General features: G+C 38.6%; 1 protein-coding gene and 1 long non-coding RNA gene across 2 annotated transcripts in view; one reads left to right on the top strand and one right to left on the bottom strand.

Annotated features, from left to right (window-relative positions):
• The first annotated feature begins 281 nt into the window (after positions 1-281).
• On the top strand, positions 282-24794 carry ngfra (nerve growth factor receptor a (TNFR superfamily, member 16)). Its single transcript, XM_079457623.1, has 6 exons — positions 282-663; positions 4387-4558; positions 10610-10972; positions 15774-16005; positions 16554-16744; positions 22802-24794. Exons 1-6 carry the CDS (start codon positions 628-630, stop codon positions 22852-22854), a joined length of 1047 nt encoding a protein of 348 aa, XP_079313749.1. The 5' UTR covers positions 282-627; the 3' UTR covers positions 22855-24794.
• Positions 14862-25071, bottom strand: part of LOC306894809 — a 59765-nt gene continuing 49555 nt past the window's right edge. The window contains exon 3 of the long non-coding RNA XR_013786732.1: positions 14862-16029. This is a non-coding gene — a long non-coding RNA (uncharacterized lncRNA). The remainder of the gene's footprint in view (positions 16030-25071) is intronic.

Below are 25071 nucleotides of genomic sequence, written 5' to 3'. Positions count from 1 at the left end.
TTATAAAATGATGGAATAACTCTTAATCGTGTTTTATTCAATTCAAAAAGAAAAAATCTTCAAACTTTAAATGCGTTTGCTTTACTGTTTCATACAGTTTCCCTTGTTCAGGAGTAAAAATACAATGTGCTTTTCGAGAGGAAAGGAGGCAGAGTGGAGAGATATCTAGCAATAATCGTTACGATGCAGATACGATGCGGTGCTTCTGCATGTGCGTGTCTCTAAATAAAGAGAGATATAAGTGAGAGAGAGAGTGTGTGTGTGAGAGAGAGAGAGAGAGAGAGAGAGAGAGAGAGAGAGAGAGTGAGAGAGAGGGGTGGAGAGGGGTTGGCAGGCACTCGTGCCCCCCTCATCTCTGCGTGCACGACTCTCGCCTCCGCAGTGCACTGCTGGACAGCGCTGAGTGCGGAATACAGGACAGCACTAGACAGTGCAGGACAGCACAGGAGCGCATCAGCGAATGCCGGCCGAAGGGACGCGCTTGCGTACAGTCCTGAAGTCCCCAACACCAGCCATGCACAACAGCAGCACCCACATGGACCTAATATGAAGTGTTGGATGGCTGTTCTGCGCTTCATGACTCACACTTACAGATATACAGTTTGAGAGGGAAGGAAATTATCAGCCATGGACACCTTGGTGTGGCTCTTGGTTTGTGGAGCGGTAAGTGTTTGCAATAGAGTTTAGGTTTAATGCGCATAGCGAGCGTGTGTGTGTGTGTGTTAAGTGAGTGTGTAGGTGGAAAGACATATGAACCGGTTCAGCTTTCGTGATACTCCGTTTCTGCTTATGCGCATCTGAAGTGCGCCTGCGGATATAACCGAACTTGTTTTTAGTTGTCGTTCTGTGGTTGTGATGACTAATCTCAGCTGGCCGGTTTCTGGAGAACAGGTGTCAGACTTGTTTTTCTTTACTGTTTTAGTTTGAGTATTTCTCTTTTTAAATACAACTCCGTGAATGATTAAAATCAATATGAAATTCTTGGCAAGGACTGCGGAACTGTAAACAACTTCAATGCCAAGTAAAGCGAGATGCCATATACATGGGCATTGTGGTTTTGTTGATGACTTAATCAAATATTTTAATATCTCCCGCAATTTTTTTATTTTATTAGGTTATATATTTATTGTGCGTGTTTGTTTTATTTTCATGCTCAGATGTATTTTTTCCTCAACAAAAAATATATAGGCTATATGTAATAATGACACGTGACAACCATCACTTTAGAAATAACAATAACGTTAAAAATAATTATAATATGTTCATCCAAGGCTCAGTTCGTTCCGGGCAATTTGATTTATTAAGGCAGCGCTTATACTGTAAAGTAATTGGTGTTTTAACTTCTCACGACACTTTTTGTAAGCGATGCGTCTGATGCGTAGCCAGGAAAAACTTAAAGTGCGCGCGGATGTGAACCTAGGGGTCCCCTACCTCGAGCCCTGCGAGACCCGCACCACCTCCAGTCTCTTGTAACACGGACCTAATCAATTTAAGCGTGCGCACGGTCTCGAGTAAACACAATTACACCGTGACCTCTTTTCAGTGATCTGATTTGCAAAATGGCAAACGGTGCCTGCAATTGAGTTTGATCCAGGTGCATAGAGTCAGTGAAGGATCTCCTGCAGTACTTTGTCTGGAGACGACGCGCAATCCTGCGTAATCTGACAGATGCGCGCCGGCTCTCCCGTCCTGATGAACGTTAGGTGAGATCAGGCGCGACAAAACCGGCCCCATTGGTGTTGAAAAGGATGATGGCTTGTCAAGACTTGATGTTTCTAAGTAGTCAAGCTCATACTGTTTGTGTGCGTCCTAAGCAGTTAAGGTGTGTTATTTTGAGGCTCAATCTTATAGGGTGCACAAGAGTGCGTTACAGACAGATGCAAATCAACCAGCGCACAGTATGATAAGGTCTGGTTGCATCTCTCTCTCTCTCTCTCTCTCTCTCTCTCTCTCTCTCTCTCGCACGCACGCACGCACGCACGCACGCACGCACGCACGCACACACACACTTACCCTTCCCTCCGATGTGTTAACCATTGGGCATGCTCATACTAGGGAGTCCATTAAAGCCTGCCAAGTCAACTCAGTGGCACGCTTACTCAAGCGAATGCAAATTGCGAGAGAAAAAGGAAGACAGCTAGAGTTTAAGAAGAGAGGAAGAGATAGAGAGAGAGAGAGAGAGAGAGAGAGAGAGAGAGTAAATGAGGGGGCGAGTTGGCCACTGCACCAGTGCATCTGTTTCTGAATGAGAACGAGTAAGGATGTGGATAAAGGGAGGGTAGAATGGGCTGCGTGAAGGGGAAAGAGAGTGTGTGTTTGAGGTTGGGGCGATAGGTCAGGAGGGTCAACCTGTCTGAATTGTTTGTAATTGTTAAAAAATTGTCATATTGCTTCTATCAAAGGATGTGTGTTTGTGTGTGTGTGTGTGTGTGTGTGTGAAAGAGCGTCTGCTAATTCATTAATGAATGCAAGGAGAAAATGTGTGTGTGTGTATGTGTGCTTGTTTGTGAATGTGTCTTTTGAAACACACAGGAATCTACAGGTTAATGAATGGATCTTTTCTGCTTTTCAAAGCAATAGAAGAGAGAAACGGGTTTACAAGGCCCACTCAGTTCTCAATAGAGCATGACAGTAGGGTACCAGAAGTTAAAAATGCTATTTATTTACTTCAAAGAGAAATATATTTTTTATGATAGCATAAATCTTTCAAAACAAACACACAATGAGCTCAGAGAGTGTTGGTACAGTATATGCTTTTGTAGAAGCAATGTGTGAAAAATAATTATACTGTAATCCATATGCCAATCATTTATGTTGTTCTTATTTTCACACCCATTATTTTGTGTGATTTGTATGTACTATGCTGCAATTTTTTATATTAATCAACATTATAAAAACAATCCATAGGTAAAAAATGCTGTAGCACTCCATAAAACCTTTCAATTGCATATCAAAGCTGAATGTGACCAGCCTGAACCAATCGACGTAAAGAGAGAAAAGCACAGCAATAGTAAATTAACACAAAGTGAAGGCTACATCCTCACTAATGAGACTCAAAGTCCTCTTAACACACACGCACCGGCCTCCAGAGCCCACAAATTGCCATAAACACTTGTGTTACAGTGCCTGTGTGCGCACCGTGTGTAAAGATGTTTATAACCCCCTGGGTTATTATAAATAGTGGACAAACAGAGCAGGACCCGTGGAGAGGCAGCACATGTGGTTCGTGGAAGAGTCTGTGTGTGAGATCACGGTATAGAGCTAATAGCTGTCTTGGGTATGAAGGGTCTGCGTAAGACCACGTTTTTTGAGACCTCGACGTGTGAAGTATGTGTAATCTTACCCGTGACAGTACGAGCGAAACAGCTGGACATACAATAGACATATGTATACTTCCAACCACCCGGTTCATCTTGCTTAACACACCCCGGCTTTTGGCCACACCACTGAAACGCAATCAGCCCAATATGGTGTGACGCAGCTGTTAGCAGACTGTAGCCCATGTGCATCAAACATGTAGCAGTTCATGGACTACAAGATGAGGTTAGCCTGAATCATTAAGATGTGACATGCATTATGCAAATGATTGTTTCATGTTCCATATTTGTGCTGGAAGAAATTAGGCTTAACTGGATTAACACTTTCTAAAGGAAATAGCAAGTAAAACGCATCAATATGAATGCTAATCTGATGTTGAAACCATCAATTACCATTTTAATTGTTAAAAGTCTATTGATGTAAGTTAATAAGTGATTTTCCTAATAAGAAGTTCACCCAAAACTCTCCAGTTGATCCAAATCAAATATGTTTGGTTGAACACAAAGAAAGATATTTGGAAGAATGTTAGCCACTGACAGTTCTGATGCACCATTGAGTACCATTGGAAACATTACAGTGTAATTTTTTCGTTCTGTTGAACACCAAATTAGATATTTTATGGAATTTAGGAAGCAAACAGTTCCGGGGCACTTTTGACTACCATTGTCATTTTATCTCCTATGGTAGTCAGTGGTGTCCAAGAACTGTCAGTTGTATTCTTCCAAATATCTTTCTTTGTGTTCAACCAAACAAAGACATTTATAAAGGTTTGGACAAACTTGAGGGCGAGTAATTCATGACAGTCCGTTTTTGGGGAAAATTGTTCCTTTCAATCTGTGTTGAAAGGTTAAAAAAAGATGTAATACAGTTGCACAATGCCCATAAAGTTAGCAAAACATCAGTTTTTATCATAGTCATTGCAATAAGTAGATACAAATTATGAAATAGATTATGAATATCAATGCATTTTAGGAGGTTGTGAGTAAACAAAGGGGTTAAGAAGATAGGAACCCACCCAACAGATATGTAAGGAATGTAGTGTCATGTCATTTCTTTCTCTATCTGTAGCTGGGGCTGGTGTTTAGCTCTAAACTGGAGCGAGCTGCGTTAGCTGTGGAGGACTTGTGTGAATCGGGCCAGTTCACTAAGGGTGGTGAGTGCTGTATCCAGTGTCCACCAGGAGAGGGAGTGATCAGAGAGTGCGGGGCCAAACAGACTGAATGTGGTCAATGCCTGGACAGTAAGTAAAGTCTTGAATACACATGACCATTTCAAAGAACACGTATGCACGCAAATATACATTCTTCTAACTGTCAGTTGCATACTTAAATTTACATATGCCTAACAACTAACATATTATTGCATTTTTTCACAAAAACAATAATGCTTACATTATGGCTATACACACTTTGTATACTAAAAGAACAGCCTTCAAGCTGAGTGTAATTATACATAATCTATGAGAGGGTTGTGCTGAAAACCAGACAGAGAGAAACAGTCAGAAGCGAAAAAGGACAGATGGATCCACACAGTGGTGCATAATATTGCATATACAAAGTACAAAGGTATCAAATACCACGGTATGATTTCTCCATTTTGGAAATTTCAATATCTTACATTTATTGAACTAACGAAGCACAGCCATTAAAACAAGGATGAAGAATACAAAAAAATGTATTGACATTGAATTGTCATTCTGTAGCAGTCCTGTTTTTAAGGTGCAATGTTGCCAAAACTGGCTCTATCCTACTTTGTGCTCTCAGTAAGAGTAAGAAACGAGTGAGTCCTTCACAAGCTTTGAGGAGCACTTAGAACAACATGCCTGAAATAGAGGACGTCTAATATTTCAGGACAGGACACTTTACATCAATAACCTAAAAGCGCTTTTTTTTAGCTGTGTGTGATATAAATATCAGTGACGGTGAATATTATATTAGTAGAGTATCTGCATTCGTTTGAAAGCAAAAACAACAACAAAATAAGTGCTTTGTGTTTATGGATAGACAGGGACACATTTTGTGACCTTTGTGAGTCTGTCCTATTTCACGCACTGTGTTGAAGACACACACAGCTTTTTCATGCATGCTCATCCCCTGCTCTTCTACAAGGTCTAGACACAAGCATACATCAGCAACTACTGAAATATTTAGTTGTCCGTTTCTTCTCTCTTCCCCCTCTCTGTCTCTCTCTCTCACACACACCCATATTGCAGTGTGTGACACAAACATCTTACAATCTTGAATTGTCACAGCCGCCATTTCATTACCAGTAACCCTGCCATCTCTCTCTTACTCACTAGCTTGCTAGTAACTCCAATGCCAACAGTAGAAACCTAGCCATTGATTCACATTTTGGGTCAATCCCAAGAAATTCGTCAAAATAATGTTTTGTCATATTTCATATAAATATTTTATTTGACTAAAATGTGATGAAAAAGTATTTCGGTAAACGAATTCAAGAGCAAATAAAACAATTATTATGGTTTTGATAATTTGGGATGATTCATTTGTTGAGATAAAATCATTAGCTGAATGATTAAATGTAAAATGCAAACGTGGAGAGTACTTAATATCACAGTGCAAAAAACAAAACAAAATTAATGGTCTTAAAATATGCCTATTTCTTCTTCTTGTAATGTCAAATAAAAGTAGATCAGATGGGAATATGTTTACATGGAATCTGCTTTCTTCAGTATACTGCAAATCATTTTTAGATCACTGTTCAGTTTGTGATATATGTACAGTATGGATTGCAGAAGCATGCTGATCCGGAATCAGTCAGAGTGGCGTTTTACACAGCTTTGACTGATGACTGATGGGCATTTGGTATATAACAGCATTAGATAATGATGCATTTAAGCACAGGCAATATCAGAAGATCTGACCCATCCAGACAGGGACTAATACAGCCTTTAAAGAGAGAGACTGGTTTTGAGCAGAACACTGAACTTTTAAGCAGAACTGGAGCCATGGCTGTTTTTTATTAGTCTTTGTGGTCATTCTACTGTTCCATGCAGCTTTGATTTGTTATTTTATTAGTATGACTGTTTCTTTAATATTAACGGCAAAGAACAACTAGGTTGTAAAAACGTGCAGAAACGCTGATATGGTTGTGGTTTCAGATGAATGATGCATTAGGCAATGGCTTTACTCATTTATTCTGTTGCTTTACGGAACTTTTGCCTGCAAAATACTGGCAAACATCCACCGTTACAATACAATTCTCCAGTAAGTGACAGCAAAGCAGGAAACCAGCTCAGAATAAAAAGAAACATTTATGCGGCTGGCTGATTTGTCAGTTATTTCGAAGGGATACATATTTTCAGCGGACTTTGCCTGCCCAGTAACCTTGTTTACACTTTCAGCAGTTTTATCTCTAGAGGACACCGGGTCAATGTGCTGTTGGTTGGTACCAAACTGAAATCACAGAAGAAACACGTTTCCCGGAAGAAAATTCACATGGCTTTGAATGACATGAGACCGGTTGAACTGTTTCTTTAAGCCAGACCACATAAGGCATCTTGAGGTTTTCCGTTTACCCTCCTGACGAAAACAATCGCCTGTGATCAAACTTAAACAAGCAGTTTGTTATTTGTGTACATGTAAATTTGTGAGTGTACGGGTGGGCGCTCGGAGTTGTTTTAGTTTGCGTCGTACTATATGTGCTTGTTTATAATCAGTACGGGGACGAGTTCAGGTGAATGCGTCTGATCGCTCGGTCACTTCACGGCGAATGCATACGCTCCGTATAAATGTCACAACTGTTTTTGCTCACTACAAAGAGGAGATGTTTAAAGAAAACGCAAACGAGAAGGAAAAACTAAACACAAAGACGATTGTAAAGTAATGAAAGTAAATCAAATGTCAGATCTGACTGTGAGCGTTCCATTAGTTCCCGCCTTACGAACAGCCAATAAAACAGGACAGAAACATTGTCAAAAACTTTCAAGATGCCCCCTACTAAATATTCTTCAACCTATACATCATATGGTAAATACATTTATAAATGTTTAAATGGTTAGTATAATTCTACCTGAAATTTGTTCATTTAGTGAAAGGCATTCAGTAAGATCAAAACATACACTAAATATTTTACTTTTGGGTAGATTGGCTGGCTGGTTTTAGTGCCTCAAATTATACAAAATAATCTGAGATAAAAAAAACTATGAGAAATATAAACACAACCTGCATCACCAAAAGGCAATAAAAATATATTTCTTTTGATATTTTGCCTAATCACAGTTGGCTGATGGATAGACTGATCTCTAAAATATCCACAGCAAAAAGAGGTCATATCCATCCATTCATAATTAATGAAGGAGAAAAAGGATGAGAGAGAGAGAGAGAGAGAGGGAGAGAAACAGATGAGTTGAAAGACCATTCAGCTGAGTTGACACTTTTATGGCTCACCGTGGCTTTCATCTCACGTCATGACCCTGTATGTTTATCATCCACCTCACCTCCTATATACCGTATATATGCACAAAATGTTGCACAACAGCTTGAGGAACACCTTGCCCTTAAGCCAACTTCTGAACAAATCTGCCTGCCCAGCTTTACGCCTTTCAATGTCTGATTTGTTGGTTAAACAATATTTGTATATGGCCCTGCATAAGGGCTGTTCACACTATTATACGAGATCTCTTCTAGACAGCAAATGCTGATTTCATGCTGTATGTTGCTAAGCAGCCAACTCATCATTACTCATCTAATTCTTCTCAAATCGAATTATCTGAGCCTATGCTATCCATATTTATTTGAGAGGTTCACTGTATGTCAACAGTCATCTCATTCGTGTCTATTCATATTACGAAACATCTGAAAAAAGGTAAATGAAACAAATGAGAACTTATTTTCTATGCTGTGAAAGAACATCCTTTGAGCACTTTGTTCCTCTGGGCCATTGTGGAAAGCAGCAGGGTAACAAGAACATCTTAACGCTGAGATCATGATACACCAGCCTGCCGTAATGCGTTCATTGATTAAAGCCCTGCGTTTTGTTTGTCTCACAAACAAGAAAACAAACAGAGTCTGTTTTTTATTTAGCACCATGAGAATTAAAACAATAGAAGAACTCTCAACTGACACAGACATATACACGATAGGGTGATTTAAAACCTCTCCTTAAAGGTACTGTGTGTAATGTTTTTGGAGGATCTATTGACAGAAATGCATTATAATATACATAACTATGTCTTCAGAGGCGTTTAAAGACCTCACATAATGAATCGTTATGTTTTTATTATACTTCGATGTGTTTTTTTGGCGGTGCTTGTAATGGTTGTTCTCAATCAGATTGGGGGTTCACGGCATGCAGCTCGAACTAGTTGAACCTAACTTGAAAGTATTTATGTGAAACTTTTCTTTAAACAAAATGACTGTTCTTTGCCATACATTCCTTTGCATGTCTTTGCTAATAAAACTGTAATATAAAAAAAGAAAGGTGGAATAGTTCAATATAATAGCCCAGATGTATCTGACATATATTTTTATGGTAATGACATATTAACTGCAGGACGTAAATGGGTCTGAACAGGTTTCAGATTGTTTCACATACTATTTTGACATGACAACCCAAAGGAAGATCGTGTAACTCAGAGGCTGTTCTTTCATAGCTCACTACACTTAGATTTAACAAAAAAAGTTATTTACTCATTTAAAGTTATTCATTTACTCTTTTTCCCAAAGCCAAAGCCATAGACAACTTTCTGTTTTTAATGGAACACATGTCCAAGCATCACAAAACATATGTCCAAGCATTTCATAAAATAATATTTTTTCAACCATGTCTGTTCCTGGTCCCCATCCACTTTCAAATACTGTAAGTACACTTGAGTTTAATGAGAAATTCTTGAGTCATTACATATTAGGTTTATTTGCAGTCTTTGGTATCTTGACAAACCTAAGTACTTTTTGAAACATTGGGGTGTTGTCTCTTGCAAAGAGTTTTCAAGTATCAAGTTAATTTAGTCTAAATGACTTGGTTTAGATTAGATTAGATTTTTAGATTCAACTTTATTGTCATTACACATATACAAGTACAGTGTAACGAAATGTAGTATATGTTTATGTTTATACTAAATGTTTATCGGGAATCATCGAAATTACCAATGCTTTCTTATTGTCTGATCCATCTTGCCTGCATCTGTCCTGTTACCATAATGGCACAAATCTGCTGTACGGTACTTAAATCCCTCCTCAAATAGGATTACATGTCCCTTCAAATTTTGTGTTATTCAAAGCGCCTGTCTCACACGTTCTCTGTTGAAAAGCACAGTCCACCGGAAGCCTCGCCACACACAATCATACTGAATAATTTACAAACATCCTAGGAATATTCCATATTTGGCGGATGCATCTAAATTCATGTTTTATTTTCATATGGAAGGACAAACCCTCATATAGGAAAAACTTTTCTTTGGAAAAGTTTTTATAGCAACCCCAACAGAGCATCAGACACTAGACAAAGCATCTACTAAAACATACTGAAATATTGGAGACTTATTTTGTAACTTTTAAAGTAATGTACTTCGTCTAAAGCTACTTTGGAACTACCGTAGGTGGAAAATACACTGGAACCAGATGGTCCAATTACATCATCTTCCAGCTAGGGCTAATCAGAACATGCCAACCAGCCCAACCTTGACTCCATGGTCTCGCCTGTGGACTAGTTATTCAGAAATCTGAAATACGCTGAAAATCTGTTTAGTCTCGGGAGCAGTATAAATGTAATGCCAGCAAGACTTGTTTTGACTAAAAGCAGAAATCAATGCCAAACTGAGTCAGTTAGAGCTACACACAGAGCTCTCTAAAACACAATCCAATCAATGTTGTCAACGTTTTTTACGGATGCCAATTACACCGATTCTTTCCTTGATACTTGTTTTTACCTCTTATTCTGTTCTGTCTACAGGTCACCTCCTCCTTCCTCAAAATCCCATTATACTCATCACTGATTAAATGGATAGTTCATCCAAAAATAAAACATTTTATTATAAATATAGTCTCTCATTTTTTATACATGTTGGTCCAAATCCCAAACAATTGTTTACTGTATCACTTTTCATCACTATACGACGAAAGTAGATAGCGACCAGACTCACTCTCAGTCACCATTGCATTTTAATGTACAGACAAATGTTACCTTATAGGTTCGAACCGTGCAAGGATGGCAGAATAATAATTATAATCGCCATCCCTTTGAGTATAATCGAAGCAGTGTAGACTTAATAATTTAACCCGAAGGGTCAGCAGCAGGCATTTATAATTACATTCTCTCTCTCGTTCTCTAGGTGAGACGTTCTCTGAAAACTACAGTCATACAGAGAAGTGCAGGACGTGTAGCGAGTGCACGGGTCTCATGCGTATGCAGACCCCCTGTACCGACTCGAACGATGCAGTGTGCGTCTGTGACTACAGCTACTTCATGGACAATCTGTCTGGGCAGTGCCAGGAGTGCACCGTGTGTCCGAAGGGTCAGGGCGTGATGATGCGCTGCGAATATGACCACGACACGGTTTGTGAGGAGTGTATAGAAGACACCTTCTCCGAACAGGAGAGCTCGCTGGACCCCTGCCTCCCCTGCACTATCTGTGAAGAGGACACAGAGACACTCATCAGGGAGTGCACACCTACCGAAGACGCTGTGTGTCATGGTGAGAAAATCACACACACATGCACGCATGCGCACACACACAAATGCACACACGCACGCACGCACGCACGCACACACACACACACTTTTTTGAACGCACACAGGCTAATTGGCTAAGCATAAGCATAATGTTTGCTTTCCTCCATGTGTTTAAAGATCATTCTGGGTCAATTTCACATGTGTCTGCTTGTGGCCTTGTAGTTAAAAGGTTAAAGTGCAGATTCTGCACAAGGCCTCGAATTTACAGAGGTCACAACGGTCAAACAGGTTGAACCCAGTGATACATGCAAAACACTACACCGCATCATTAGCGGCACAAAATGAAAATTGCTAAAATTGCCATCCATCTGCCATACAAATAGCTCCACACAACACTCACACCCACATGAGCCAATGGTTTGCAAGTCCATTCAAATAAACATATCACAATTCTAGTAATATAATATAGTGAAATAGTTTCCCGACTGTAATAATAATAAAGAAGGTGCTGTCAGTAGGCTTGTGAGCATATTACCATTTTACAATGACTAAGAATACATCACATCCAAACAGAATTGAGACAAAGCTATATGTTTTATAAACTAGATTTAGTCAAACAAAATGTCATAATCTATTTCTAGCATCCTTCTGAAGTCCTTTCAGTGAAACAAACTAACTAAACAATTAACTTCTACTCAGGTACACACAGACGTTGGGTTTCCTTGTTTTATAGGGGCTTTGCAGAGACATAATGATTTTTGTATTGTACTGTGTATTCTGGAGATATTCTGTATGGTTTATTATCAATGTATTTGGTCCCCACACAGTAGGGTTTACCAGGAACCCACCACCCCCTACCACACGCACAGAGGAAACTGTTACCATGGCTGAAGAGGGCATGTAATGTAGCGTGTCATTGGATTAATGTTCAAGCGGTGGGGCTGTTATGTGTGCGAGGGTCATTATGTCTTCTGCTGAGCTAGATATGTTAGATTGGGTTTTGGTGTCTAACGTTGCTACTTGGCTTGTGTGAGTCTGACAGACAGGAAGAGAGAACTGTGAAAAAGTACCGTTATAGTGCGTTCAGTCCTATTTAAAGGTACCGTTCAATATTGACTCATCATTTTTTAATGCAACATTGTAAATGCAACGATTATAATTACATTAGCACATTGATCAGTGGTAGTATTGACTTGATGCGCTACACATCATAAAGCACCTGCAAGTGTTGTGAGTTACATATGCATACACAGGTTCAGCTTACTGGCAGCGGTTCCTACACTTATCTGCCTTTGATCTCATATGGGAGGAGAAAGAGAAGAGTACAGAATAGAGACCTACTTTAACTACTGACTTCTAAGATTTTACTTTTAAAAACAAATATTCTGTCATCATTTACTCACCCTCATGTCATTTTATACCTGTATAACATTCTTTCTTTTGCAGAACACGTATTATGATGCCGGTTACTGAACGCTGGCTTAACCCATTGACTTGGATTGGTTTTGTGTTCATAGTAAAAGTACAGACGTTATTCAATAACTGACATTCCTCAAAATATCAAAATTTGAATTTTTGGGTGAACTACCCCTTTAAATGTTAGTAGTTTACAGATTGGGAAGCTACAGATTTCTTCTTGACACAGTTCTATACATAGTACTGGCGGTTTGATGACTATCCTTTGTGTATAGTGACAGTTGGCACAGAACAGCCATCTTCCGCAGCATCTCTCTCTCTCACACAAACACATCAGAGAAGTCCTTGTATTTCCCACACAGATGACCACCCTTGAGCAATACGTCATCACACTTAAACTGACCTTATACGTGACCTTTACAGCTTCATTTCATCCATCTCTCTCTCTGTCTCACCCTTTCATGTCCATCTGTCCGTGGGCCAGCCATGCATGTGCCCTTCGATAAAACTAGCATATTAAAAACAAGCTCTTTCATGAAAATGACCACAGGCACACATACAGCGATCTGACAGAGTGAGCCATCTCCCTCTATGCTGGTGGTCCGTGATACGTGGTGAATCACTTCCTGTGGCCACATGCGGATTTAAGTGGCATGTGTCTGCATATGTGTGTGTGTGTGTGACAAAGAGCGAGAGTTGTGCTGAGCCCTTTCCTTCGTTGGATCGATAAGAGCGCTGGAGCGTCGTATACTCAGGTTTCAATCTGTGACCTCTATTGTAGCTCGAGCATCACACACACACACACACACGCGCACACACACACACACACACACACACACTCATAATCACATACTGTATATAAATGCACACCAGAGTATGTGAGTCGAGTTACTTCATTTCCACTTTACATTTTTCATGTTATGTAGGATTTTCGGAACTATTGCTAAAATGCATTGATACAAATAATGTTTTCTCACGTCACTCACAGTGTAGATGTATAGGTTTAAGGTTGGTTGCATTTTACAATGTAAACACGGTGTAATAGATCTTGTTGATCAACGTTACGCCGTGTTGAATGTTGCGCCATATTGGGAGGATGACTGCTAGTGCGTTCAATGCAGTGTTTTTCTTGTTTGATTAGGAAATACAGTATAACTATGGTAGGTCGATCTTGCTGTCTTAAAAGCTGCAATAGCATTACGCAGAGTCATTCAGGAAAAGCCCATGGTTCTTTCAATTTCTCCATATATCAAACAAAACAAGTCACGGTACATATCAGAACAATAATAGCAGTGGAGTATTAACCTCCCAAGATGGCGGTGCCACTGCAACATGCAACATAGGGCGTCACGTCTGCTTCACATTCTCTATAGACATGAATATGCACACAAATGGTTACATGTACAGGTATGCACACATGTAATACACATACACATACAAACAAATGCTCTTAAATCTAACATCACAATTTTTAACGTTTTAAAACACTCCTTTGTTTAATAAGTGTGTGTGCGTTTGCGTGTGTTCTAATGCCTCCTGCTAGTATAATTACTGCAGCTAATCAGAGCACTTAACAGCAAAGCTTCTGTTCATTTAGTCATCCATCCGTTCACACACGCACACTTATCAGGCTCTTATCGCTCCCCCTCCTGTCTATCACAGACTCCTAAACACAGACAGACACAAACAGGGTGCAAATAAAGGTTGGTGTATGTGTGGCAAAATTTCAAGACAGAGTTTTCTGTTAGATGAAGAGAACCATTATAATAAACTTTCTAAAGGTTGCCAGATATGCATTAAACTCCTAACCAAAAGAACAGAATGAAGAGGGTGAGAATAAAGACTGCTCATTAAGGAAGGCTCCCAGCTGAGGGTTAACAAGCACTTTACACTTGGCAACTCATCCCGAAAACGCCCAGTTAGGAAAGAAAATAGTTCAAAAAAAAGAGAGGAATTTGAAATTGTTAACCTCTAGCTTGGCCGAGTTTCACCGCCTCAGCCCAATAAAATGGTAAAAAAGGTTTTAAAACAGAGGTTTTTAACATTCAGTCAGGCTATACTCAGCCTATACGTAGACTTAGGAAAGAATATAGATCTAGGGAAGCGGGGGTCTTGAAAAGACTGTCAGCTACTGAGGGAGAGCCAGCAAGTAAAAGAGACTGATAAAAAAAGAAAAGACAAGAAAGAAAGAACACTATCTACACAAGTCTTAGAATGCACACATCTCTTTTGTGTGTGTGTGTGTGTGTTTATTTAGCTATAATTTATAACCCTAAATATGACAAAACCTCTCTTTGACAAAATGTGGAGCGATCTCGAAATTGATTCAAAAATGGTTTTTCATTAGCATTTGCAATTGTTTCATAAAATAGAAATCATTGGAATGTCCTCATTTAGATATGTAAATACTGTATGTGTGTGTGGGTCAGAGTTTACAGAATGTTCTCACAAACACAGAAAAGTCTAAATGAAAATGTAAAGCAACAGAGAGGTTTGTGAGGGTTAGATTTCATTGCAGAGGTGAAAATAATATGGATAAAATATCAGATGCCATCAATACAAATAATAACAAAAACAAATGTGTGTGTGTGTGTGTTTTATCCAACTCCAAACAATGCTCTTTAGTTAACTATTAAACAGTTCATGCCAACATTACTTTCATTTTGATTATTCAAACATAATTACACGCTCATGAAAAGTTCAGAAGAAAATACAGAATTTTCTCTAGTCACAGTAAATTCAGGACCCCCGTTGAGTCAGATCTAACCTGTCACCACCAGTTTCACAGCCATAAAAGATGTGAATGAGCTCTGTAACATTCTGGAACCTTTTCTCGAGAAAGACTGGAATGTTTTCATGCGTGTCTGTGTGTGTGTGTAGAATTTTGGCTTTATTTGTTTTTGAAGATTTTCAAACATATTGTGAAACACTATTCGCAAGGCTCAAAAACCAGCTGAAACATATTTAACTTCAAATCTAATAGTGTTTGTGGGGTTACATTCGGAGGTGGCCTTACTATGAAACCAAACTAGTATTGCTTCAAAAGTCTTGTGTGTATTCAGGTTTGGGTTGGGGGGGGGGTTTGCCTGTATAAATTATGCATTGAATCAATAAAGAGAGGAAGACAGATAAAAAGACAAATAGTGCCTTTAGTGAGCGCAGGGGGCAATATATCATGTAACACCATTCAGACAGCTATTGGTCAATTTAATGGCTTCCAGTGACTCATTAGGTTTAGTTCATTATTCTATCTGCATTTTTGATTTATGTACAAGCAGGGATTAAAAATCTGAGACCACACTAAAGATCTGTAATACAAAGCCAAACTTAAACCTGGAAATCAACAGAGAAATTGTACTTCTTCAAAATGTAACCAAAAATGTTGTGTTTCTTTTTCTTCATTATAGATCCATTTGCTCCTACGTATCCCCCTAACCTCCCTTCCTCAAGCGAATCAAACCCCTATTTGACTGATCTGGATGTAATATGGAGCCCCAGTCCTGGAGGGGATGCCACTACACCCAAACCCAGCACCCCACACTTCATCGGCAGAGGACTCAATGAGAACCTGATCCCAATCTACTGCTCCATCCTGGCGGCGGTCGTGGTCGGCCTGCTGGCTTACATCATTTTCAAGAGGTCAGCAAAAAAGAAAAAAGAAACCTGAAAAACAAAGACATAAAAGCAGATCACAAAAGGTTGTGGACAGGGCTGAAAAATGTAGGCGGTGTTAACATCCACCCATTCCAACATACACAATGTAGACTTATCAATGTTAAAGGTGCTAAAACAATTTTTTGTAGTGATACCACAGGGGTTTTGGTTCCCAAAAGAATTCCAAAAATAACTTTTTATAGTCTATACTATTTATACTACTTTTATTTATAGTTCAAAGTTTTTTACTACAAAGAACCTTTCTAGCAATGGAAAGTTTCCAGAAACATTAGGTTCTTTATGTAAGCATAGACATTTAGGAACTTATATTTGTAATTGTTAAAGGAAATGTACCTGGTCCCAGGAAGAGATTTTAAGGGGGCATTTATGGAGTGAAATTAGTGGACAATCTATACGAGTTTTCCTTGACAGATTCTCAAATCTTTACATTTGCCCTTTACATTCTTGCATATTTCGTTTCGTCTCTACCCCTCCTTCCATTTACGCTGCATGCATCTGTTTGCGTCTCCCAGGTGGAACAGCTGCAAGCAGAATAAACAGGCAGCTAATAATCGTGCAGCGACGGCCAATCAGACGCCGTCTCCAGAGGGAGAGAAACTGCACAGTGACAGCGGTATCTCAGTGGACAGTCAGAGTCTGCAGGAGCAGCTGGGGCAGACGCAAGCGCAAGCCCACACGCAGCTACATGCCACAGAGCATATTGGTAAGTTAAAAGTTAAAGACACAAAAATTCGATGAAAATGATGTGCATATCTTTGTCTTGATTTTCCCATTTACTCTCATATCTTCCTTTTACGACTCGCTACACTTGTTGTTTCCATGTAAGGCTGGGTGTTTTTATCGCTCAGATCTTAAAGGACACACAAGTCAAGACCTTACAAGCATGGACATGCACAATCTCTCTCGAACCCTAAAAATAAACCAACGTGCTTACGAACATTCCTGAGAAATCTCTAAATCGCCAGTGTGCTTCTCAATAATATTTAAAGGCAACGAGACAGTGATTATAGTCGTGTACTATCCTAACACAGGAGTGATGCTATGAGAGGAGACAGAAAGCTATTAAAACTCAACAACAAAGTGGGCATGTTGACTCAACGTGCTGTAGAGTGCGAGAGAGGATGTCAAACATGTGGTCTTGGGTTTAAAGAGCTCTAAATGTATGAAACACTGCTTGTACTGTATATAAATTCAGGGGAAGTGTACTGTGGATTACTTTATGTAGAGATTACATATAAAGGTGCAGTGTGTCATTTTTGTGTTGCTAGCACAAAGAGAACTAAAATTATTCTTAAACAGGTTTCCATAAAATACTATTGCAAACAACCCCCTTTACCAAATGATTTCTGCCTGTTCAGTGTTTCTTTCTTACATTGGTCTATTACTGTAATATAACCAGCTCTAAATGCCAAACAAATATATAGCTGCTTTGCATGCTGGTTAGATGATCTCTTCCTGTAAGCAGGTAGCCAGAATAAGCTGCTGTGCATAGATGAGTCTCACAAATGCTGCAAATGATCACAGAACAGGCAACACGCAACCTTCATAGATTTTACAATAAGAGCTTAGTATCATATTTACAATTTAGCCAATATTAAAAAGTACAGTATCAAATGATCCACACATAATAGTCTCCGTTTATGTGTGTGTGTGAGTGACAGAAAGAGAGAGAGAGAGAGAGAGAGAGAGAGAGAGACAGACAGACAGAGAGAGGGCATTCTTCTGAGTGAATCACTCTGGATAAAAGCACATTCTTAATGAATAAATAAATAGCAGCAGTTTCATTTGCATGTATAGTAAATGGTATTTTAAATGGCCAAGGGCGTTAAGTTAACCCCACTGTCACAGATATAGCCCACTTTGATGATGGTTCTTGGACACAGAATAAAGCTTGTCTAAAACCATCAGTTTTTTAAAGCTAAAGTGTGTAAACGTTAAAGCAACCATGGAGGATGGGCCACAGTATTCTGGAAGTGTGTGTATATATATATATATATATATATATATATATATATATACTGTATATACAGTATATATAATATGTATACTGGGCACAATGAACACTAACCCTTTTGAGGGTTTGCAGATCTTAATAAACTAAATTCCTACAAGAAACAATTAAATTCGAACAAATATATGTAAAAAAATATTAGAAAAAATTTATAAAATATGTGCAACATTATTATTTTCAGAGGTGAGACCAGATGATTCCTTCCAGCTATCCAAATTGGCAAAGTGCATTGAAGATATAAAACATTGGATGACTAGCAATTTCCTTCTTTTGAATTTCTAATAAAACAGAAATATTACGGACCAAATAATAATCCCATTATTTTATTACATCCAAATTCTAATCCGGACATCTTTTTCAAATAATCATTACTTCTCTCTCTCACTGCGCTTCATGTCCTCTCTATGACTGCCCTGTATAAAATAAAGGCAAAAAGGACAAAAATAAATGTAAAAAAACGACTTTACAGTTATTGATCCTTTCGGAGGTTACGTTTAGGCCACATATAGTTTGTTTATGTTGTTGCAGCTAAAACTATCTATAAAACATAATAAAACAAAAATTAACCTAGTTACAGTGTTTTTACTGCATTGGAGTAAAAACGAAATGATTCATCCACATTCATCCATTCTCTTTTCCCCTCTCCAAGTCCATCTTTCCATCATCATTGCTCTTCCTCTGGAGTACATTCACTCCACTGTCCGCATGGAGTCCCATAGAACCATAACAGCAGATGCTTTCAGTCTAAACACACACACACAATTCAACAATGTCAGCCTGAACAGGTGTGATTGTTCCATCGGGTCTTTCTGGCAGAGACACCTCTCCTTTTTTTCTCACACATGGCTACTGTAAACAAACAGGCGCCAGTTCTAAACACATCAGTGCTCCACGTCTCTCATCTTTGCCCACACGCACCAAACAATGCTCGGTGCTTATAGCCTCTGTTTTGTCATAAATAACATCCAATTTTCATTGATAAATTCTATATGATTTAAAAATATGTAGATGAGTGTTAAACAAAAAATAAATAAACACATTAAGGTTAGTTCTTGGTTTTGGCCAAGAAGCACCTACTTAAAGAGGTCTGCGGTCTGTGTAAGCAACATGTATGGTAAGAAACCACGGTTCTTTTTTTTAAGCTACGAAATATAATACAATGCAATGAAAGTTATTATCATGATAATAGGCCGATGGCAATTAACTTAAAGAATTACAAAGCAGCATCTAGTACAAAGCGTTAACAAATCTATTGAGTAGATATTTTCAAGCGTACATTATAACAACCTGGTACCTTAACTTAATCAACAGACTACTGAGACGCACCTGAAATTGTATAGACGCCATACAGTTTCTCAGAAAGTGTCAGTTTCGTGTGCAGTATGCATCAGACAGACAGCGACTGGATCGCATGAGAGAGAGTAACATACGCTGGTCTGACAGCCAGACTGGCTCATTAGCAGGTGTTGTGTGACGAATCGCAGGCTAAGCTACAGGAACACCAGCGACCGCTTTCCTGATGTACCAACAAGCTTCTAATAAGCATCAACCTCAAACGTTTGTCACTGCTACTGCCAGAAGCCATTAATACTTCCAGATGACCCATGGAATGTTTGAAAAATTGTGTGTGTTTTGTTTAGGAAGATATAGCTGTCCACTAATGGAGCGACTTGTTAAAGCACCCCAGAGAACATTGAAGATGTTGAACAAACCTGTAAAATCAGCAGTTTCAAGCTGTATGCGTCTCCATTTTTTGCATTTAGGCTCTTGGGTCTGTCGCTGTCAATTAGGAGTGATAAATAACTTGTATTAGTTTGTATTATTTATGTAATAAAACTGAAAATGTGTTCAACAAAACTCCAATAGTTAACTTCTAGTTCAGATAAATGTTTCATTGGCTCTTTAACATCAAACTGAGTCAAATGTATTATATGCGTATACAAATCTGTAAATCTGCACAGCATGTGCAAACAACTATGCCACACCTTCAACTGTTTTCATGCTCTGTTTCTTTTCCGAATATACTTTTACAAATTCTCATCCATCTAAATCCCTCATTTCCGCTTCTGTCAGTGGATTTTATATTCAAACCCTGTGCACTGTCTGACGCTTTACTCTTAAAGGGATACGTCACCCAGAAAATAAACTGGAAACGTTTTTGCTCTTTTCTTCTTACTTTTGTTTTTGGGTGATCTATCCGTTTAAAGGTCATGTGTCTAATATGTAGAATATCAGACAGAATATTTAGAGTTATTTTTTATTAACTTCTATCTACATACACAGCGGGGTCCCCTTACAAGACATTCGTCATGTTGTTTTTACAGTAGTTTTTACAGTAACTCTAAACGGACAAACTACTCTACAGAGCGCGGTTTGTAAATACTTGCTTCCTCCAGCGATGAAGCAAAAAAGTGATATCCACCGTAGTGCTTCGGGCGGGGAAGAGTTGGAGTGAGCCGTTGGTTGCAATTCACAACCTCACCGCTAGATGCCACTAATATATCCACTTTGCTCCTTAAGATACATTTCCTTAACCCTTCTTGCTATCTTTATAAGCTTTATGCATGTGGGTGTTTTTCCCTTTTGCAAAAAAGGTAATGAGTCAGAATCCAATCCATTGTCTATTGTTTAGGGGCTGTCTTGTGTGCAGATTATTGCTGGGTACTGTACAGTATAAGCTTTTCAGCAGATAATGTTAAAAGGATGTTTGCCTACGCACATTTTCTCACACGCTCTTTCTGTCTCTCCATCTGTTTCTCTCTGCTGCGTGCTACGACACTCGTGAGCGTGAGGCTCGATCACAACTGCTCTCTGCAGACCGAGAGAATGCGATTTCAAAATACTGCATCCCCCACTGAGGATACTTAAAATGTAGGACACCCCTCAAGGGACAAAAGAGCGTTGCAGGTTCTAATGTTAAATGTGCACGTTCCCAATAGGGATCACAGAATATAATAAACTATCTCTAAGTAGCGACGGCACATGTGTCGTCACAGTGTAGTACATGCAGATAATACCATGAAGCAAACGATAGGATATAGCAGAAGAATATTTTGTATTCATTCATCAAGTTCTTTCATTCAAAAGTCATGTCTATACAATGGAAGTTGTTCTGGGGGGTTTAAATAGTGAATTTAATTTTTCATGTAAAAATGTATACTCGTGGCTACACTTTCAAGGCTTACAGTATGGCCTTCAAGTGTAGGCCACAGATTTTTTGTTGCATGTTCCTCTAAACAATGCCATTAAAAAACGTGTGTGCCATGTGATGTCCATGTTTATAAAGCCAATTTTAAATAGAGTAAATAAAGGCTTGGGAAGATTGAGAGTGAAATATGTTCTAGATTTCTTATTAGTCTGCTTTATGCATATATACAGAATTTAGATAAATCATCATGAACATGAACGAAGTAACCTGAAGCGAAAGAAAATCACATAAAAATAATTGAATTCATACAAATTCAAACGAATTAGTCACCAATACTCTCTAAGGTAAAATAGTGAAAAGCCATGAGATTATGTTGGATCTATTCAGCCTAATAGATTTCCTCTGAACCCCACAAGCAAATACGTGCTGTTCTGGACTACATTTTTCCATTTAATTACACAGTACACTTCTGTTTCCCCAAAGGTTGGTTTGGTAAATCTTCTTCACAGGCAATGATGTCATTGACAAGACAGATAAAAGTAGTTTTTTTGCACAAATGGCACAGCTCTGAATTGGTCCAGACACAAAACGGTACCTCAGAACTCAAAGCCTACTTGCAGCATTCCGGAACTGTTTCCATGGCACCTCACAATTGACAACAGATTGAAGGGTTAGTGGGAAAATGAGGCATTTGTGTCTCGGGCTGAATGTAGTAGTGATTGCAGTTAAATGGTTAGGGCAGGCAGAGGGGATCAGGGAGCTCAAAGCTCCAGGGGGTGCACGATTGCCTCGAACTGGCTAAAAATGGAAGCTGCATGTTATTTGAAGAAAAAAAAAATGGCCATTTCGTTTTGTCCCAGACAACAAATGGAAAATAATTGTGTTTCTCATTAAATAGTCAGGACCAGGATTTATTGTGTGCAGTATTCAACAATGTAATATAGGTCTGGCATAACTGACACAATGTTGCTTATAATAAAAAAATACTTTTTAATTTTTAATTTTATATCTATATAGTTTGCTTTATTTTTTATCTAAAATATGTTTCAATCTGTTTTTTAGTTACAGTCTTTGGAACTACAGCATGTGTTAAAAAAGGATAAATTAATTTATAAAACATAAACAGTAAATTAAGAATTTTTTATGACAAATTAAAAATTTAATTTTGATTGGAATTCATTTAAATAAGAAAATAGCTAAAACTGAATGAAAAGATCTCGCTTTTCTCTGAAAAGTAAAAATGTAATACTAAAAAATAAATGCTGGAACATTATGATGAAAATACAAAAAAATAAATAATATAAATCAGTATAAATTATATAAAATAAAAAATTCTAAAACAGAAATTATGAATAGAAAATTATAAATTTTAAATTACAAATGACAACTTCTATTTTGATTCTAATTACAAATTTTTTTTTTAATTCTGTTAAAAATATATAAAAAAATATATTTATTTAGTTAAAAAAGAAATGAAACTGAACGGAAAAAGTAATTCTCAAACCTAAATTAACACAACAAATGAAAGCATGAAGTGAAACTGTAATACCCCAAAATGTCTGCAAGATATTAAACAAACATTTTTCGCTCTCTTTTCCTAGTGGTGAGAGTGGATGGGGGCGCTCAGCCTGACTCCCCACCCCCTCAGGCCTAACCGGTGAGGACCAGGAAGTAACATGATCAACGATGAAGGAGAGATGAGAGGTTGGAGTGGAGAAAACAAGAGCGGAAGGAACACAGAGGAGAAAGGAGGAGCGAAGCCATAATAGATGTCCGGCCAGGGAGGCCAAAACTTGCGAGACCAGATCTTTGATCATTTTGAACCCAGCACAGACAATTCTTTGACGGGCGGTTCATCAGCATCCGTGGAGATGTCTTCAACGATCTGGCTTAAAGTAGCTAAACAAACATAAGCCCAAAGCGAGTTTGCAGTGTAATGTATACTGAAGCCCAGTTCAAACCTCAGCGACAACAAAACTGAATGTTTAAAGTCTACCGGGTTTCGCCAATGTATTAGTGACCTCTTGACATGAACTCTGGATCTCTTTACGAGAGGATGTAGAGACGGCCTTCGTAAGTTTCACGGATATCACGTTATTTAGCAACCTCACCATGATTCCTCCACCTGGGGCTTTCTGGCTGATTTAATAAGGATTTTGTTTTTGCCTTTGAAGTATTAACAGATTATGTCTTTAACAATCAAAGTCCTTTATTGAATCAGAACCTCAGATTTTCATTCAGCTCTTTCCAGGTGTGTATTCAGACTTTGGGGTGGGTTACGCAGTTAGCTCATGAAAGCAGCTGATCTCAGATCAGCGTTTATGGGCAACAACTCGTGCCTGTGACATTTGCTGACCTTTACTAAAGTAATGACTCAGATCTATACTTAGCTCTGGTTCCTTTTCTCCCTTTCACACTCTCCGTGACAGCCATTTTTCTATAAACACACACAGACATATAGCGTGTCATGTTCCCTGCCTTCCTCTGTTCAGTGTTTCTTTTCCTGGATGTTCTGTCCTCTTTAAATATCTGATTAAAAATGTAAACAGATAGCAGAACCGAAAGAATACGATGCTAAGAACTGAAACGGTGACAAACATTTAGATCATCAGAAGGTCACAGAGACCAAGATTCAAATACTGAGAAACACAGTCGTTTTCAAGCCATCGTGTGTATTTCGAGTTAACTAACATGTGCCTGACCAATACTTCAGCCCATGCCATTTTTGGAGGGTAGGGGTGGGTTAAACGTGTTCGAAATAGAGATGGAAATCATAAGAAGAGTACTGATTTATATTCCACTTAAGGGTATTCATATTACGTTAGTATTCCTGTGTACCTCAATTCAATGCGCCAATAGTTTGTCCTAATGACCTACTAAAGAAAAATACTAAAAAACTAAAATAATAACACATTCTTATGTTTTTGTTTAAATTAAAGTAACACTTACTACAACAAAACTATGTCGCGAATGTTTATCTTTAACTACAAAGATTGTCATATATGCTTATTTTGGTCTGACTGGATCTGTGAAAATGTTGTTAGGACTCAACGGCCAATACTAGGATTTCCCCACCACTTTTTTTCCACTTATTTTTCCAATAATTCTGATATCTTCTTTCCCCTTTATCTTCTCTACTCTTATCAAACATGACATTCATAGACTACTGTAATTCTTGATGAGTCATCAGTTTTTCTAATCTTTGTCACCACATTTTCTCCTCTCTCAGACTCACTTTAGTCTTGACTAAATGCTTCACTCCATGAATGTCGAGGGCCGGGCATGTGCATCAGATGCCATAATGTGGTTTGAATCACAGTCATCTCAGCAGTCCTGGAAACGGTTATATTCGTGTTTGGAGAATGTGAAAGAGAGACGTTTCATCTGACTGTCCTTGGCCCGGCTTAGACAAATTACAGGGGAGACCTGTTGCCAATTCAGCAGAAAGAGAGAAAATATTAGTGCGTTATGCATTAAAGGTGAAGTGTGTAATTTCTTTGCCTTTTTCTAAATCGACCGACAAATGACTTTCTTAGAATCGTCTCTGCGTACTCCTCAAGTATTTTAACAATCAAATAAATTGCATCACGTCTCAAATAAAACCTAAGTGGTCTAAACATGCAAACATGTAAACCATACCAAAAGCCTGAACAACTAAAAATAGCTCATTGCTTCCTGTTTTCTCTCCATCCACTTGGGATATTACGCAAGTAAATAGACACTAGGGACCCAAAGTAGAGGATTCCACACACAAACACAGAGCATCTAATGGATGGTCTTTCGTTGCATTCCTAATGTGCTTACTGCCAGGCTCTGGAATAAACATGAGAGGCATTAGTAAGACATTCCTGTCAGCCAGCTGGTAATTACC

Source organism: Barbatula barbatula (assembly GCF_947034865.1).
Source record: "Barbatula barbatula genome assembly, chromosome: 5".
NCBI lineage: Eukaryota > Metazoa > Chordata > Actinopteri > Cypriniformes > Nemacheilidae > Barbatula > Barbatula barbatula.
Note: the sequence above shows the minus strand (reverse complement) of the source record. Positions and strands in the feature narration are given on the sequence as shown.

Bases quoted from the DNA above. Each gene is read 5' to 3' on its own strand.
- ngfra (XM_079457623.1), top strand. From the start codon at position 628: ATGGACACCTTGGTGTGGCTCTTGGTTTGTGGAGCG. The intron at 4,559-10,609 runs GTAAGTAAAGTC...CTCGTTCTCTAG, and splicing joins ATGTGGTCAATGCCTGGACA to GTGAGACGTTCTCTGAAAAC. The intron at 10,973-15,773 runs GTGAGAAAATCA...TCTTCATTATAG, and splicing joins CGAAGACGCTGTGTGTCATG to ATCCATTTGCTCCTACGTAT.